The 17238-nt window shown below is 42.1% G+C and overlaps 1 protein-coding gene across 4 annotated transcripts in view; it reads right to left on the minus strand.

The window, feature by feature from the left end:
• Positions 1-17238, minus strand: part of TTN (titin) — a 244001-nt gene that overhangs the window by 28239 nt on the left and 198524 nt on the right. For all 4 annotated transcript variants that reach the window (XM_063341962.1, XM_063341960.1, XM_063341959.1 and 1 more), the window contains one exon: positions 22-17127. In XM_063341962.1, coding sequence (XP_063198032.1) covers positions 22-17127 — 17106 coding nt within the window. The remainder of the gene's footprint in view (positions 1-21; positions 17128-17238) is intronic.

Below are 17238 nucleotides of genomic sequence, written 5' to 3' on the forward strand. Positions count from 1 at the left end.
TTTTGTCTTAGTAAAACAAACCTGTTATTTTTGTTCCCTCCTTGGTCTCAGAAGGCACTCCAACACCATACTCATTTTCTCCAGAAACCCGGAAGTAGTAAATGGCACCTTCTTGCAAGCCAGTCACTTTATAAGACAGGCGATGACAATTGTTTGTCACAGTGACCCATGCTTTTTTGCTAGCTTCTCGTTTTTCAATAATGTAGTTCTTCACAGGTGCTCCACCATCATTTTCAGGAACATCCCACGATAACACAGCAGATTCTTTAGTTACATCTTTGGCTGTGATATTAGATGGTGGGCCGGGAGTATCAAGAACTTTGACAATTAAAGTCAAGGCAGCAGTGTTCAGGATGTTTTGCAATGTTAATGTGTATTTTCCAGAATCATTTCTTGTTGCTTTTTCAACAGTAAGAGATGTGCAATTATCTGAAGTATCAATGTTTGCTCGGGTACGGAGATCAGTGTCTGGTTTGTTCCATGTTACATTTGGGACTGGTTTGCCTCTGAAAGGAACAGTCATTGTGAATGACTCACCAGCCTTCACAATTAAAGTCTTCCGCATTTCACTGTCAATATCAAAGGCAGGTTCTTCTTCTCTTTCTTTTGCCACCTGAGGTTCTGAGACATCACTTGGTTCACTGACACCAATTTTGTTAATGGATTTCACTCTAAAGACATACTCAGAGCCTGACGCTAATCCAGTTATGGTGTATTCTGTGCCTCTTAAGTTCTGAACAGCAGTTGTCCAGTCAGTTTCATCAGTTTTCTTGTATTCAACTACATATCCTGTTACTGGAGCACCTCCATCAAACAGTGGCTTTGTCCATCCGATTGTGATATTTGACCTTGTAGAGTCCATAATCTTAGGTTTAGATGGGGGAGATGGCAAGAAGATCGGGTCTTCTGCCCGAATCAATGGTGTGGTTTCACTTGGAAGACTGAGGCCAGCAGCATTTTCTGCATAAACCCGGAATTCATATTCACATCCTTCACGGAGACCAGATGATTTCACTCTTAAATCATAGACTGGTTTTTTATTTACACGAATCCATCTTAGGCTAGTTTTCTCACGCCTTTCAATTACATAGCCAGAGATCTCATTGCCTCCATCAGATTCAGGTCTTGCCCAGCAGAGAGTTATCGAATCTTTGCTCACACTGGTGATCTCTAAAGATGTAGGTGGACTTGGAACTGTAAATGGATCTAGGGCTTTGACAGCGACACTTTCTAGAGGCTCACCAACACCGTATTTGTTAACTCCCATCACTCTGAAAATATACTCATTACCCTTCAGTAGTTTTGTCACTTTACAGGATGTTGTTCTAAGCTCTCCTTCACAAAGCGTCCATGCAATTCTGCTGGTCTCACGTTTTTCTACAATGTAATAATCAATATCTGCACCACCATTTTCTTGAGGGGGTCCCCATGACAAATGGCACTTTTCAGCAGTAAGGCCATTTATTTCTAATGGGCCTGCAGGTGGGCCAGGTCTATCAAGTACTTTGCAATTAATTGCCAAAGATTTTGTTCCTGCAACATTTTGTAATGTTAGTACATACTGTCCTGAATCACCTCGGATACAGTCCTTAATGGTTATTGCAGTAGTGTGATCTGTTGAGGCTATTTCAACTCTAGCTTTTCCTTCAAGCTCCTTGCCATCCTTTGTCCATGAAACCACAGGTATTGGCCTTCCTGCAATATCAGCATTGACTTTAAACACTTCTCCAGCTTTCACAACTACAACATCCCTGAATTTGGCATCCATCATAATTCTTGGAGCCTCTATATCATCTTTTACAGTCACAGGTCCAGTTGATTCAGATGGCTGACTGAAGAGTCCAGCAGCGTTCTTTGCAATCACACGGAATTCATATCGCTGGTCTTCTGTAAGTCCACCTACATCAAAGTATGTTTCTTGCACATTAGTAAAATTACACTTTAGCCAACGACCATCTGGTAGCTCTCTCCGTTCAATAATATATCCTGTTACTTTAGCTCCACCATCATATTCTGGTTTAGCCCATTTCAGTGAGACACATGTTCTTGTAATATTAGTAACTTCTGGTTGGCCAGGAGGATCACATGGATCTCTTGCAGCAACTGGTTCACATGATTTACTGCATTTGCCTATTCCAGCAATGTTTTCAGCATACACACGATATTCATATAGCAGTCCTTCATCAAGACCTGTAACTTTCATTTGTGTATCAGTTATAAGGCTCTTGTTGACTTTTGTCCAAAGAATGCTGCTTCTTTCTTTACGCTCCAAGTGATATCCTAGTACTCTACTACCTCCATCATTAACTGGTACCTGCCAAGTTACAATCATGAAAGCTTTAGTTGCATGTGCCACATGAGGAGTTCCAGGTGGCCCCGGAGGCTTAAATGGATACTCTGCCACAACAGATGTAGAATTAGTGTAAGTGCTTTTCCCATAGCGGTTTTCTGCACAAATACGGAACTGATACTCAGAGCCAGTGGTGAGTCGAGATACTTTAATGGATGTTCTTGCAACTGCTGCAGATACTACATCCCATGTGGTTGTGGTAGTATCTCGCTTCTCCACGATGTAATTGCTAATGTGGCACCCACCATCATATGCTGGAGGTTTCCAAGACAGAGTTACACTATCAGCACTAACTTCATCAATATGCACATCAGTTGGTGGCCCTGGTCTGTCAAGAACAACTACAGTTAAAGAAGCTGTTGTTGTCCCGGCAGTATTTGAAAGATGTAATTCATAATGTCCCAAATCTTCATTTGAAGCTTCCTTGATGGACAGTGAAGTTGAAGTCTTTGATGTCTGAACATTTACCCTGGTTGTCTCTTTTAAGGGATTCCCATCCTTCTTCCAGATAACGGTTGGAAGAGGTCGCCCTCTGAATGGCACATCAATCTTAAGATCATCTCCAGCTTTCACAGTGAATGTGTTGAAAAGGAGCTCAGCAGACGGCTGGATTTCAATATCTTTCGCAATGACTGGGACACCAAGTTCTCTTGGATCACTTTTTCCTTTTTCATTAACAGCAATCACTCTGAAACTGTACTCTTCTCCCATACTTAAGCCTGTTATTGTTGCTTCTAATGTTTTCACCTGTGTACACGCACTCCATTTTGTACTTCCTTTAGTTTGCATTTCTACTATATAACCAGTAATTTTACTGCCACCATCGCTCTCTGGCTTTTCCCATTTAATTGAAGCAGAGTTGCGAGTCACATCAACAAGAACGACCTTTGCAGGCGGAGAAGGTGGTTCAGAAACCTTGATTGGGTCAGGTGTTTCTGCTGGTAAGCCAACCCCATATTCATTTACAGCTAGGACACGGAAATAATAACTACATCCTTCTTGTAGCTGAGTAATTTTGAAGGAATTCTTAGTGCAGTTGTTTGTAATTGTGGCATATGCTTTTCTTGTGGATTCTCGCTTTTCAACTACATAGTTGGTAATTTTAGCTCCACCATCAATAAGTGGTGGTTCCCAGGCTAATGTTACAAAATCTTTCTTCACTTCTCTGATTGTCAGGTTTATAGGTGCACTAGGTGTATCAAGCACTCTGACATTAACAAAAGCTGATTTTTTGCCACTGTTGTTCTCTAAAGTAAGATTGTATCTACCACTATCAAATCTATTCACATTGTCAATGACCAGCATTGTATAGGAACTGGTGACTTCAACCTGAGCTCGCTCACTTATTGTTCCTTCTGCTTTTTCCCATTTAACTTCAGGTTCTGGTCTTCCTTTGATGGTGACAAAGAGGCGTAAGGTACCACTAGCACGTACAGTGACTACTTTTCTAAGATCTGCATCAAGTTCAATTTCAGGAGGTTCAACCTTGTCTGCTGCTATGACTGTACCAGGTATGGTAGCAGGCTCTCCTACTCCTTCTGAGTTGATGGCACAGATGCGGAAGTTATATTCCTGGTTCTCTTTAAGTTTTGTTACAGTGAACTCTTTTGCTTGCAGGCCTGTTGGTGGGGTGCAGGTAGTCCATTCATCAGCAGCAGCTTCTTTTACTTCTACTACGTATCCCTTAACTGGAGCACCGCCATCATAAATGGGTTTACTCCAGGCGAGGGAAACTGATGACCTGGAAGTGTCTGTAACCTTTGGATTGCTTGGTGGACCTGGTGGATATAATACATCACAAGCACGATAGAAAATGGATGGCTCACTGGGTTCCCCTACTCCTGCAGCATTTTCAGCAGAAACTCTGAATTCATAGAAATGCCCATCGGTAAGACCTGTTACTCTGAATCGCAAGTCCGTCAGCGTTTTCTTATTGCATTTGGTCCATCGGATACCATCTTTGTCTCGTTTTTCAAGTATGTAACCTTCAATTTCAGCTCCCCCATTGTCTTCTGGGCGACCCCATGTTACCACCATAGAATCTTTTGTGATTGCTGAAACTTCAGGTGTTGAAGGAGGACCAGGGGGTTTGTAAGGATTACGAGCCACAACTGGCTCAGATTCCAAGGGTTCTCCAGTTCCATATTTGTTCACTGCCATTACACGGAAAATATACTCATTGCCAGCAAGTAGTCTGGTTACTTTGTGGTTAAGTGCCTGCACGTCTGTTGCTACTTGGGTCCATGAAAGCCTGCTTGTCTCTCTCTTCTCAATGATATAATGTGAGATACTAGAACCACCGTCATGTAAAGGCGGAGCCCATGCCAAGTAGCATTTTTCTGCAGTGACACCTGTAACCTTCAAAGGTCCTTCTGGAGGTCCTGGCCTGTCAAGCACTTTTACAGTGATTGGTATAGATTTTGTGCCACCAACATTTCTGAGGTTAAGAGTATAGTGACCTCCATCTACTCTTACACAATCTTTGACAGTAAGAGTTGTTTTCTGAATGGTAGATTTAATTTCCATTCTTGCAGTTGCTTCTTCAAGCTCTTTACCATCTTTTGACCATGTAATGTCAGGAACAGGTTTGCCGTGGATATCAGCTTCAAGAACAAAGGTTTCTCCAGCATGAACAACAATGACATCTTTGTACTTAGGATCCAGTGAAGCCCCTGGTGCTTCAATTTCATCTCTGGCAGTAATGGGCCCTGTACTTTCAGATGGTTCACTCAAGCAACCTGCTGCATTTCTTGCAATTACTCTAAATTCATATCGTTGGTTTTCAACAAGACCACTTACTGTAAATTCTGTTTCCAACACATTTGTAAAGCTGGCTTTCATCCAGCGACCATCTGGTAGTTCTTTCTTTTCTACAATATATCCAGTTATTTTGCTTCCACCATCATATTCTGGTTTTTTCCACTTCAGTGTGATATTATGTCTTGTAACAACAATGGCCTCTGGGCGGCCAGGTGGGTCACAAGGATCTCGGGCAACATACAGTTCTGATACTTTGCTGACTTTGCCAACGCCAACAATGTTTTCAGCAGAAACTCTGAACTCGTATTCAAGACCTTCTTCAAGGCCATCTGTTTTATATTTGGTGTCTGTAATGAGTGACTTGTTCTGTTTTGTCCAAAGAATGCTGTTCTTATCTTTACGTTCAAGATGGTAGCCAAGAACTTTGCTTCCTCCATCATTAACTGGTTCATGCCATTGTACGATCATATGGTCCTTGGAAGCTGCTGTTACAAATGGCGTTCCAGGTGGCCCAGGCACCTTGTAGGGATATTGCACAACAACTGGTTTAGAATCCAAAGGAGAGCTCTTCCCATATCTATTTTCAGCAGAGATCCTGAACTGGTATTCAGAACCTGTTTTAAGCTTTGTTGCTTTGATAGTTGTTCTTGCAACAGTTGCTGACACAATGCTCCATGTGGTAGTGCTTGTGTCACGTTTTTCTACTATATAGTTGCTTATCTGACAGCCACCAGTATAATCAGGTGGATCCCATGATAGAACAACAAAGTCCGCACTAACTTCGTCAAAGCGGACAGGTCCTCGTGGTGGGCCAGGCTTTTCCAGTACAATTATGCTCAGGTGCTCTGTTGCTGTACCTGCTGTGTTTGTTGCTGTTACTGTATATTTACCGAAGTCTTCCTTGTTGCTTTCTTTAATATTTAAAATAGTTGATGTTGATGTATCCTCAATATGTAATCTGGTTGTCTGTTTCAGTGGCTGCTCATCTTTTGCCCAAGTAATAGTAGGTTTGGGTCTACCTATAAATGGTACTTCTACCTTCAGATCTTCTCCAGCCTGTACGCTGTATGTATTAAACATCAGTTTGAAACTTGGCTCAATTGTCAAGTCTTTAGCTATCACAGGAATTCCAAGTGCTCTGGGATCACTTTTGCCTTTTTCATTGTAGGCAATCACACGAAATTGGTATTCCTGTCCTGGACTCAAACCAGACACAACTGCATTGCATGTTTTGGTCTCACTAACAACACTCCATTTTTCTGTTCCTTTAGGCAGCATTTCAACAATGTATCCCAAAATTCTGCTACCTCCATCATGTTCAGGTTTTTCCCAACTAAGTGATGCACTTCTCTGAGTCACGTCGGTGAGCGTTACTTTCCCAGGAGGCAGTGGTGGCTCTGAGGCTTTGACAGCGTCTGTGGTTTCAGCTGGAACACCAATTCCAAATTCATTTTCAGCCATAACTCTGAAGTAATAAATCGCTCCTTCTGCAAGATTTTCAACTTTAAAACTTGTCTTGCCACACTTAGCACTTACATTTGCAAATGCCTTCCTGGTTGACTCACGTTTATCTATTACATAGTTCTTTACCTTTGCACCACCATCGATAATGGGCGGTTCCCAAGATAATACAGCAGAATCCTTCTTTATATCCTTTACCACTAAGTTTTGTGGTGGTCCTGGTGTGTCCAAGACTTTTACTGTAACAAATGCTGATTTAGAACCACTGCTGTTCTCCAACTTAAGAATGTACTTTCCAGCATCATTTCTATCACAGTTGTCAATTGAAAGTTGTGTGTAGTTTATGCCTTTATCAATCTGAACTTTTTCTGTGAATTCACCTTCTTCTCGAGACCACGTGATCTCAGGTGTTGGTCGTCCCCTGAATGGTATGTGAATCCTAGCAGACCCGCCAGCTCTAACCACGATCCCTTTCCTTAGCTCTGAATCAATATCAAGTTCTGGAGCTTCAAGTTTGTCTTCTGGTTTAATAGTACCAGGAACTGATGCAGCCTCTCCTACACCAACCTTGTTGAGGGCACACACTCGTAGTTTATATTCTTGATGTTCAGTAAGCTTTTTGATTTCAAAACGAGTGGCACGTATACCTGTCTGTGGAGTAACAAGTGACCATTCATCTTCATCTGCTTTACATATTTCTATAAGGTATCCCTGGATTTCACAACCACCATCATAGATAGGTTTACTCCAACCAAGTGTAACTGAACTTTTGGTGGTATCCACAACGTGGGTGTTGGTAGGTGGGCCAGGCTTGAACACAGGGTCACAAGCTTTAAAGTAAGGAGAAACTTGGCTTGGTTCACCCACTCCAGCAGCATTTTCAGCAGAAACTCTGAATTCATATTCATGATCCTCTGATAATCCCGTAACTCTTAATCTCAAATCTGTAATTCGGCGTTTATTGCATTTTATCCATCTGATGCCTGCTCGGTCTCTCTTTTCTACAATGTAACCTATGATTTCACTACCTCCATCACTATCTGGACGGCTCCAGCAGACAGTCATAGAATCCTTTGTGATGTTCATAATTTCCAAGGCCTTTGGTGGTCCAGGAACCACAAATGGATTTTTCATCATTACTGGCACAGATTCTAATGGCTCACCAACCCCATATTTATTAACTGCCATAATACGGAAAACATATTCATTTCCTTCCAGGAGTTTTGTTACTTTCAGCATTGTAGGTAAAACCTCTGAAGCAACAACAGTCCATGCTAGGCGACTAGTTTCTCTCTTCTCTACAATGTAATGAGAAACATCACTGCCACCATCATGAAGTGGAGGAGCCCATGCCAATGAACATTTTTCAGCTGTAACTCCTGTCACTTGGACTGGGCCCTCTGGAGGACCTGGCCTGTCCAGGACTTTTACATTTACTGGTACTGTCTTTGTTCCTGCAACATTAGAGGCTTCTAAAATGTACTGTCCACCATCAACTCTAATAGCATCTTTTACAATTAGTAATGCACTGAAATCCGTGTTCTTTATTTCATATCTAGCAGTTTCTTCAAGCTCTTTATCTCCTTTGTACCACTTAATGGTTGGTAGTGGCTTTCCATGAACATCAGCCTCAAGTCTGAATGTTTCACCAGCATTTACGATGATTGTGTCTTTGTACTTTGGATCCATTGAAATTCGTGGAAGTTCAACTTCATCCCTTGCTGTTATTGGTCCTGTACTGTCAGAAGGTTTGCTTATTGCACCTGCAGCATTCTTTGCAATTACTCTAAATTCATATCTTTGGTCTTCAGTAAGCCCTGTGACAGTGAACTGAGTTTCAATGACATTTGTGAAGCTAGCTTTCATCCAGCGACCATCTGGTAAGTCACGTTTCTCTACAATATAACCAGTAATCTTACTTCCACCATCATATTCTGGTTTGGTCCACTGTAGAGTAATAGAGCTTCTTTTTATTATTATAGCTTCTGGGCGACCTGGAGGATCACATGGGTCGCGAGCTACATAGCACTCAGAAACTTTACTTGTTTTGCCTACACCAACAATATTTTCTGCAGAAACTCGAAACTCATATTCAATTCCTTCTTCAAGGTTAGTTGTCTTAAAACTTGTGTCCTGAATAATAGTCTTGTTCACTTTAGTCCATAAAATGCTGTTTTTCTCCTTTCTCTCAAGATGGTAGCCCAACACCCTACTGCCACCATCATTTATTGGTTCATGCCACTGAACGACCATGGAGTCTTTTGTAACTGTTGTCACAAATGGTGTGCCAGGAGGTCCTGGTTCCTTGTAAGGGTATTGTGCTACAACTGGCGTAGAATCCAACGCAAAGCTCTGCCCATACCTGTTCTCAGCAAATATTCTGAACTGGTATTCTGAACCAGTTTTCAGTTTAGTCACCTTCAGAGTAGTTCTTGCAACAGTAGCTGAAACCGTTTCCCACACAGTGGTTGTTGTATCTCTCTTGTGAACAATATAGTTGGTGATTTGGCAGCCGCCTGTATAGGCTGGGGGATTCCATGATAGGGTAATGCTTTCTGCACTTATTTCATCAAACTTCACAGGTCCTACAGGAGGGTCAGGTTTGTCTAGCGTTATAATTTCAACAGAGGCAGACTTTTGCCCAACAACATTAGCCACAGTGATTTCGTAAGTGCCACTATCCTCTTTGCTAGTTTCTTTAATATTCAGTATAGTGAGATCAGTCAGATCACTAACATTGACTCTTGTCGTCTGCCTTAATGGCTGGCCATCTTTTACCCAGGTAACAGTTGGTTTAGGTCGACCTGCAATTGGTACTTCTACTTTCAGATCTTGTCCCACTTGGACACTGTAACTGTGAAAAGCAGGTCTTACATCAGGTTCAATCACGAGGTCTTTGGCAACTATTGGAACTGCAAGTGCTCTAGGATCACTCTTACCCTTCTCATTTACAGCCATTACTCTAAAAAGATATTCTTCCCCTTGAGTTAGGTTAGTAATAACCGCTTCAAGTGTTTTTACACGAGCACACTCCGACCACTTCTCACTACCCTTTGCTTGCATTTCAACAATGTATTGTATGATTTTGCTGCCACCATCATGTTCAGGTTTTGCCCAGCTTAGTGAGACACTGTTTCTCGTGACATCATCCACTGTTATTTTCCCAGGAGGCTGTGGAACTTCAGCAACTTTAATTGGGTCACTAGTTTCAGCAGGGAGGCCAATTCCGTATTCATTCTCAGCAGAGATTCTAAAGAAGTAATAGCAGCCCTCCTGAAGTTGATCTATTTTCCATGAAGTCTTGTGGCAGTTTGTTACAACAGCTGCATATGCCTTTCTTGTTGCTTCACGCTTTTCAATAATGTAATTCTTTATTTTTGCACCACCATCCAAGAGAGGAGGCTCCCAGGAAATTGAAACAGAGTCTTTAGTGATCTCTCTGATTTTTAAATTAACAGGTGCACTTGGGGTATCCAGCACTCTTACACTGACAAAGGCAGACTTGGTTCCACTGCTGTTTTCTAAAGTCAGAGTATACTTTCCAGTATCAAATCTGTTAACGTTGTCTAGAACAAGGGAAGTAAAACTGCTAGTGGTATCAATAACAGCTGCCTCTCTGATGTCACCATCCACTTTACCCCATTTTACTTCAGGTGTTGGACGACCTCTGATGGGAACAAACAGTCTTAAGGAACCTCCTGCCCTCACATTCACAATCTTCCTTAATTCCATGTCAAGGTCAAGGTCTGGTGCCTCCATCTTTTCTTCCACGATAACAGAACCAGGAACATCTGCATGCTCTCCAACTCCTGCTTTATTAACTGCACATATGCGGAACTTGTATTCATGTTTTTCCACTAATTTTTCTACTTCCATGTGAGTGTTCTTAATTCCAGTTGGAGGGGTACAAATTGCCCATTCACCGTCACTTACATCACATTTTTCCACGATGTATCCCTGAATTTCAGAGCCACCATCATAGATAGGTTTACCCCATGAAAGGAAAACTGAAGATCTTGTAACATCCACAACTTTAGGATTATTGGGTGGACCTGGCTTGTAAATAGGATCACACGCTTTGTAGTAAGTGGAAGGTGGACTTGGTTCACTAAGACCAGCAGCATTTTCGGCTGAAACTCTGTACTCGTAATCATGGTTTTCTATAAGTCCAGTCACTCTGTATCGCAGTTCACTTATCAGGCGTTTGTTACACCTTGTCCAACGAATACCTTCCTTATCTCGTTTTTCAAGGACATAGCCTAGGATTTCACTACCACCATCTGAGGCTGGCCTTTCCCATACAACTATCATAGAATCCTTGGTAATGGCTGTGACTTCTGGTGCCTTTGGTGGAAGTGGCACCCCAAACGGGTTCTTTGCGATTACTGGTTCAGACTCAAGAGGTTCACCAACGCCGTATTTATTTACTGCCATGATGCGGAAAACGTATTCATTTCCTTCTAAAAGCTTCGTAACTTTGCAATTTAAGGTTTGCACATTTGAATCAACAACTGTCCACACCAAGCGACTGGTTTCCCTTTTTTCTACAACATAGTGTGAAATATCGCTACCACCATCTTGCAGTGGAGGTTTCCATGACAGCATGCATTTTTCAGCAGTAACACCTGTAATCTCAACAGGTCCTTCTGGTGGTCCAGGTCTATCAAGAACTTTGACATTAACAGGAACTTTCTTTTCACCTGCAACATTCTTTGCAAGTAGTACATACTGACCACTGTCAACTCTAGTGGCTTCCTTCACACTAAGGCTTGTTGCAAAATCGGTACTTTTTATTTCCATACGAGCAGTGCTTGTCAGCTCACGATCGCCTTTTAACCACTGAATAGAAGGTATTGGTTTGCCATGAACATCAGCATCAAGCTTGAATGACTCACCAGCATGCACTACAATAGTGTCTTTGTATTTTGGATCCATACTTATATGAGGTGGTTCTACTTCATCTCTTGCTGTAATTGCCCCTGAGCTCTCAGATGGTTCACTGAAAACACCTGCCGCATTTCGTGCTATAACACGGAACTCATACCTCTGGTTTTCAACTAGACCGGTTACTTCAAATTGGGTATCAATGACATTTGTAAAGCTTGCTTTCATCCAACGGCCATCAGGTAACTCCTTCTTTTCAACAATATAGCCTGTGATCTTACTTCCACCATCATATGCAGGTTTCTTCCACTGAAGTGTTACTGAGCTTCTTGTGACAATTACAGGTTCTGGACGACCTGGAGGGTCACACTGATCACGTGCAGTATAGCATTCAGATGCTCTACTTGCCTTTCCAATGCCCACTATGTTTTCTGCATAAACTCTAAACTCATACTCAAGACCTTCCTCAAGGCCAGTTGTCCTAAATTTGGTATCTGGAATAGGTGTTTTATTCAGTTTAGCCCACAGAATGCTGTTTCTTTCTTTGCGCTCCAAGTGATACCCAATGATCTTACTACCACCATCATTGACTGGTTCATTCCATTGTACCACCATGCTGTCTTTTGTCACATTTGTTACAAAAGGTGTTCCAGGTGGACCGGGAACTTTAAATGGGTATTGGGCTATAATTGGCTCTGAAGTAAGATAGGTACTCTTCCCGTATCTGTTCTCAGCTGCAATTCTGAACTGGTATTCACAGCCAGTCTTTAATCGACATGCTTTTATAGTTGTTCTTGCAACGGTAGCTGACACAATCTGCCAAGTGGTGGTGGAAGTGTCTCTTTTTTCTACAATGTAATTATTTATAGAGCTACCACCATCATATTTGGGTGGTTCCCAGGAAATGCTAATGCTATCTGCTGTTACTTCATCTACTTTTACTGGTCCAGTTGGAGGTCCTGGTTTGTCAAGGACAACAATATTTAGGGTCTCAGTTGCTTCACCTGCAGAGTTCGTAAGTTTAACTAAATATGTCCCCACATCTTCTCTGCATGCTTCTTTTATTGTTAACACCGTGTTATTTTCTGAACTTTCTGCATTTACTCTTGTAGTCTGCTTCAATGCCACATTATCTTTATGCCAAAACACTGCTGGTTTGGGTCGACCAACAAAAGGAACATCAACCTTTAAGTCCTCTCCTGCTAGAACACTGAAAGTGGTAAACAGCAGTTTGAAAGCTGGTGGAATTACAAGATCTTTTGCAACAACTGGTATACCCAGCTGGCGAGGATCACTGATACCTTTCTCATTCTGAGCTGAAACACGGAAGGTGTATTCTTCACCTTGGATCAATCCTGTGACAGTGGCTTCAGTAACTTTTACTGTCGCGCAAGTTGACCACTTGTCACTGCCTTTGCTTTGCATTTCTACAATGTAGCCCAGAATTCTGCTACCACCATCATGTTCAGGTTTTTCCCAAGATAAGGACACACTATTTCTTGTCACATCCAACAAAGTTATTTTCCCTGGTGGAAGTGGTCTTTCTGATACTTTTACAGACTCTGAAGTTTCAACTGGAAGGCCTATTCCATACTCATTTTCAGCTAGGACTCTGAAGTAGTAGTTGCAGCCTTCTTGCAGTGAATCCACTTTCCAGCTGGTCTTATGGCAATTGGCATTAACAGTTGCATAAGCTTTCCTTGTTGATTCACGCTTTTCAACAATGTAATTTTTTATTTTAGAGCCACCATCTATGAGAGGAGGCTCCCATGTGAGTGTAACTGATGATTTTGTAACTTCTTTTATTTTCAAATCTTGAGGTGCTCCTGGGGTATCGAGAACTCGGACATTCACAAATGCTGACTTACTACCAGAGCTGTTTTCAATTGTCAGTATGTATTTGCCACTATCAAATCTATTTACGTTTTCAACAATAAGTAGAGTATAAGAGCTTGTTGATTCAATGGTTGCTCTATCCAAAGATTCCCCATGTTCTCTTGTCCATTTTACTTCAGGCGCTGGTCTTCCTTTAATTGGGACAAAGAGCCTTAGAGTACAGCAGGCTCTAATAGTGACAACTTTACGTAGTTCTGCATCGAGTTCAATTTCTGGAGGCAGCATTCTTTCTTCAGCTTTTGGAGTCCCAGGAACAAGAGCAGGTTCTCCAAGACCTTCAGAGTTCATAGCATATATCCGTATTTTATACTCTTGATTTTCTTTCAGGTCAGTGATGGTAAAAGAAGTGGCCTTTAGACCTACTGGTGGAGTTACAATCTTCCACTCATCTTCTTCAGGTAGTGCGATCTCAACCATGTAACCTGTGATCTCTGAACCGCCATCATATATTGGTTTGTTCCATGCTATTGTAATTGAGGACTTGCTGCTATCCAAAACACGAGGATTACCCGGGGGACCAGGCTTAAATACAGTATCACAAGCTTTATAGAATGGACTTGTTGGGCTTGGCTCACTGACTCCAGCAGCATTTTCAGCCATGACTCTGTATTCATATTCATGGCCTTCTGTCAGTCCAGACACTTTATAACGCAAGTCAGTAACAACCCGTTTGTTACATTTCACCCACCGTAGACCAGCCCTGTCTCGACGTTCCACAATATAGTTAGTTATTGGGCTCCCACCATCAGAATCAGGATGGCCCCAACAGACAACCATAGAATCTTTTGTAATTGCTGTAACTTCAGGTGTTTTAGGTGGATCAGGTGGCACATATGGATTTACTGCAAGAACGGGCTCTGATTCCAGAGGCTCACCAACTCCGTATTTGTTGACAGCCATAACACGGAACACGTACTCATTGCCCTTCAACAGCTTAGTAACCTTCAGTTTAGTCAACGGAACTTCTGTGGCTACAGCTGTCCATGCCAATCGACTGGTTTCACGTTTTTCAACCACATAATGGTCAATCTTTGCTCCTCCATCATCCAGTGGAGGTAGCCATGACAGCACACATTTTTCTGCAGTGACTTCAGACACAGCCAAAGGACCTTCTGGGGGACCAGGTCTATCAAGAACTTTAACATTGAAGACATGCTTGGCAAAGCCACCAGGATTTGTTGCAGTAAGTGTATAGGCACCGCCATCTCTTCTTGAAGAATCTTTATTGACAAGAACAGTAGAGAAATCTGCTATTTTTATTGCTAATTTTGCTGTGTCTTCAAGTTCTTTTTCTCCTTTTGTCCACATCATAGTTGGTGGAGGACGACCTGAAACATCAGCCTCAAGTCTGAAAACTTCACCTGCTTTCAGCACTAAGGTGTCTTTGTATTTAACATCCACTCTTATCTTTGGTGCTTCAATGTCATCTCTACAAGTTATTGCATCTGATGGCTCAGAAGGCTGACTAACAGCCCCACCAGCATTCCTAGCAATCACACGGAATTCATAGGCAGCATCTTCTGTCAAACCACTTACAGTGAATTCAGTCTCTAGTATATTGCTGAAATTAGCCTTCAGCCAACGGCCATTAGGAAGGTCTCTTTTTTCAACAGTGTAACCAGTTATCTTAAAGCCTCCATTATATTCTGGTTTAGTCCACTTCAGCGTAACTGCATGCCTTGTAATGTTCAGAGGTATTGGCTTACCAGGTGGATCTATTGGGTCTAAGGCAAACACAGGCTCAGATGGCTTGCTTGGCTTACTCTTCCCAGCCAGATTTTCTGCTATAACACGGAATTCGTAGGCAATGCCATCGGTGAGTCCAGTTGATTTAAAGATATTGCCTGATACCAGCATTTTACTTACAGTCTGCCAAAGAATGCTGTTTCGTTCTTTTCTTTCAACATGATAGCCCAGAATTGGGCTTCCACCATCAGTAACGGGCTCATTCCAGCTAATGGTCATGGTTTCTTTGGTGACTGCAATCACCTGAGGAGTTCCAGGAGGCCCAGGTACCTTAAATGGGTAGTTGGCAACTACAGACTCTGAAGTAATGGCTGGACCAATTCCATATCTGTTCTGAGCTTTAACACGGAACTGATACTCAACTCCAGTAGTAAGACGAGTAGCTTTAAATGTAGTACGGATCACTGTGGTTGCCAATTCAGTCCATGTGGTACTGTCAGTTTGACGCATTTCTACAACATAGTTACTTATTGGTACACCACCATCATTCAAAGGAGGCTCCCATGAGAATGTTAGGAAGTCAGATGAAATTTCATCAAATTTGATTGGTCCAGTAGGAGGTCCAGGTATATCATGAACCTGAACTGTGATTACTTCACTAACTTCTCCAACAATATTTTTAGCTGACAGTGGATATTGACCACTATCACTTCGTTTACATTCATTGATGGTTAGTATGGTTGCAGTTGCAGTATTTTCATAATTTACCCTTTGCGTTTGCTTAAGTATCTGGTCTTCTTTCTTCCAAGTCACAGTAGGCCTTGGTCGACCAAGCACAGGGATTTCAATCTTGATATTGTCACCAGCTTTGGCAATGACTGTCTTCTGGTAGATGCCACGGAGGTCAAACTCAGGTAGCATTGTTTGCTCCTTGATAATAACTGGTCTGCTTTCTCTTGGGGCACTTCTTCCAGCACTGTTAACTGCCATAACCTGGAAAGTATACTCTTCATTTTCAGTTAGATTCTTTACAACACAGTCCAGTGTTTTTACAGTGGTGACGTGTGCCCACTGGTTGGTTCCTTTTCTCTGTGCTTCAATTACATACCCAGTGATCTTGCTGCCACCATCATGTTCTGGTTTTGGCCAAGCCAGACTAACTGAGTTCCGTGTTACATCCATAATATTAAGGCTCTCAGGTGGGGATGGTGCCTCAGAAGCTCTTACTGGTTCTGCAGTTTCAGCTGGTTCACCAATACCATACTCATTTTCAGCCAGCACTCTGAAATAGTATTCACACCCCTCAGACAGATTAGGAATCTTGAAGGAACACTTCTGGCAGTTGGTTGTGACTGTTGAATATGCTTTACGAGTTGATTCGCGTTTCTCAACAATATAGTTTGTTATACGTGAGCCACCATCTATCAGAGGCATATCCCATTGGAGGGTGATGCTGTCTTTGGTTATTTCTCTAGGCTTAAGGTTTATTGGTGGACCTGGTGTATCCAAGACTTTCACATTTACAAAGCCAGTCTTCTTACCAGCAGCATTTTCAAGAGTCATTACGTATTTTCCTGCATCGTATCTGGTGCAATCTGTGACAATCAAGAGTGTAAAAGAGTCTGTATTTTCAATACTGGCACGTCCTTTGAGTGAAACATCATCTTTTGTCCATGTAACTTCTGGAGTTGGACGTCCTTTAATTGGCACAAATATCCGAATAGTTAATCCAGCTCTAACAACAAGCGTTCTTCTTAGCTCAGCATCTAATTCAAAGTCAGGAATCTCTTCCCGGTCTTTGATTTCCACGCTTGGAATTATTGCTGGTTCACCAACACCTGCAGCATTCATGGCAGAGATTCTGAAATTGTATTTGGCTCCTGTTTGCAAATGAGCAACAACAAACTGAGTGATTCTTAAAGCAGTCCCTGTCGTATCTTTTACCCATTCTTCTTCTCCTTCCCTTTGATGTTCTACTATATAGCCAGTGATTTCAAGACCACCATCGTAGTGAGGCTTGCCCCAGGCTAAAGATGCACTTGTCTTTGTAGTATCAGTCACTCTTGGATTTGCAGGTGGACCTGGTGGGTCTGAAAAGTGAGGAAAAGATAAAACATTACATTACAGAGGAAGTCACTCTTATGCTGCCTGAATGTGCTGCCTGCCCATCCCACCCACCCCCAAAAAAAGAAAAGGCATGA

Source organism: Chroicocephalus ridibundus, chromosome 7 (assembly GCF_963924245.1).
Source record: "Chroicocephalus ridibundus chromosome 7, bChrRid1.1, whole genome shotgun sequence".
In the NCBI taxonomy this organism is placed as follows: Eukaryota; Metazoa; Chordata; class Aves; order Charadriiformes; family Laridae; genus Chroicocephalus; species Chroicocephalus ridibundus.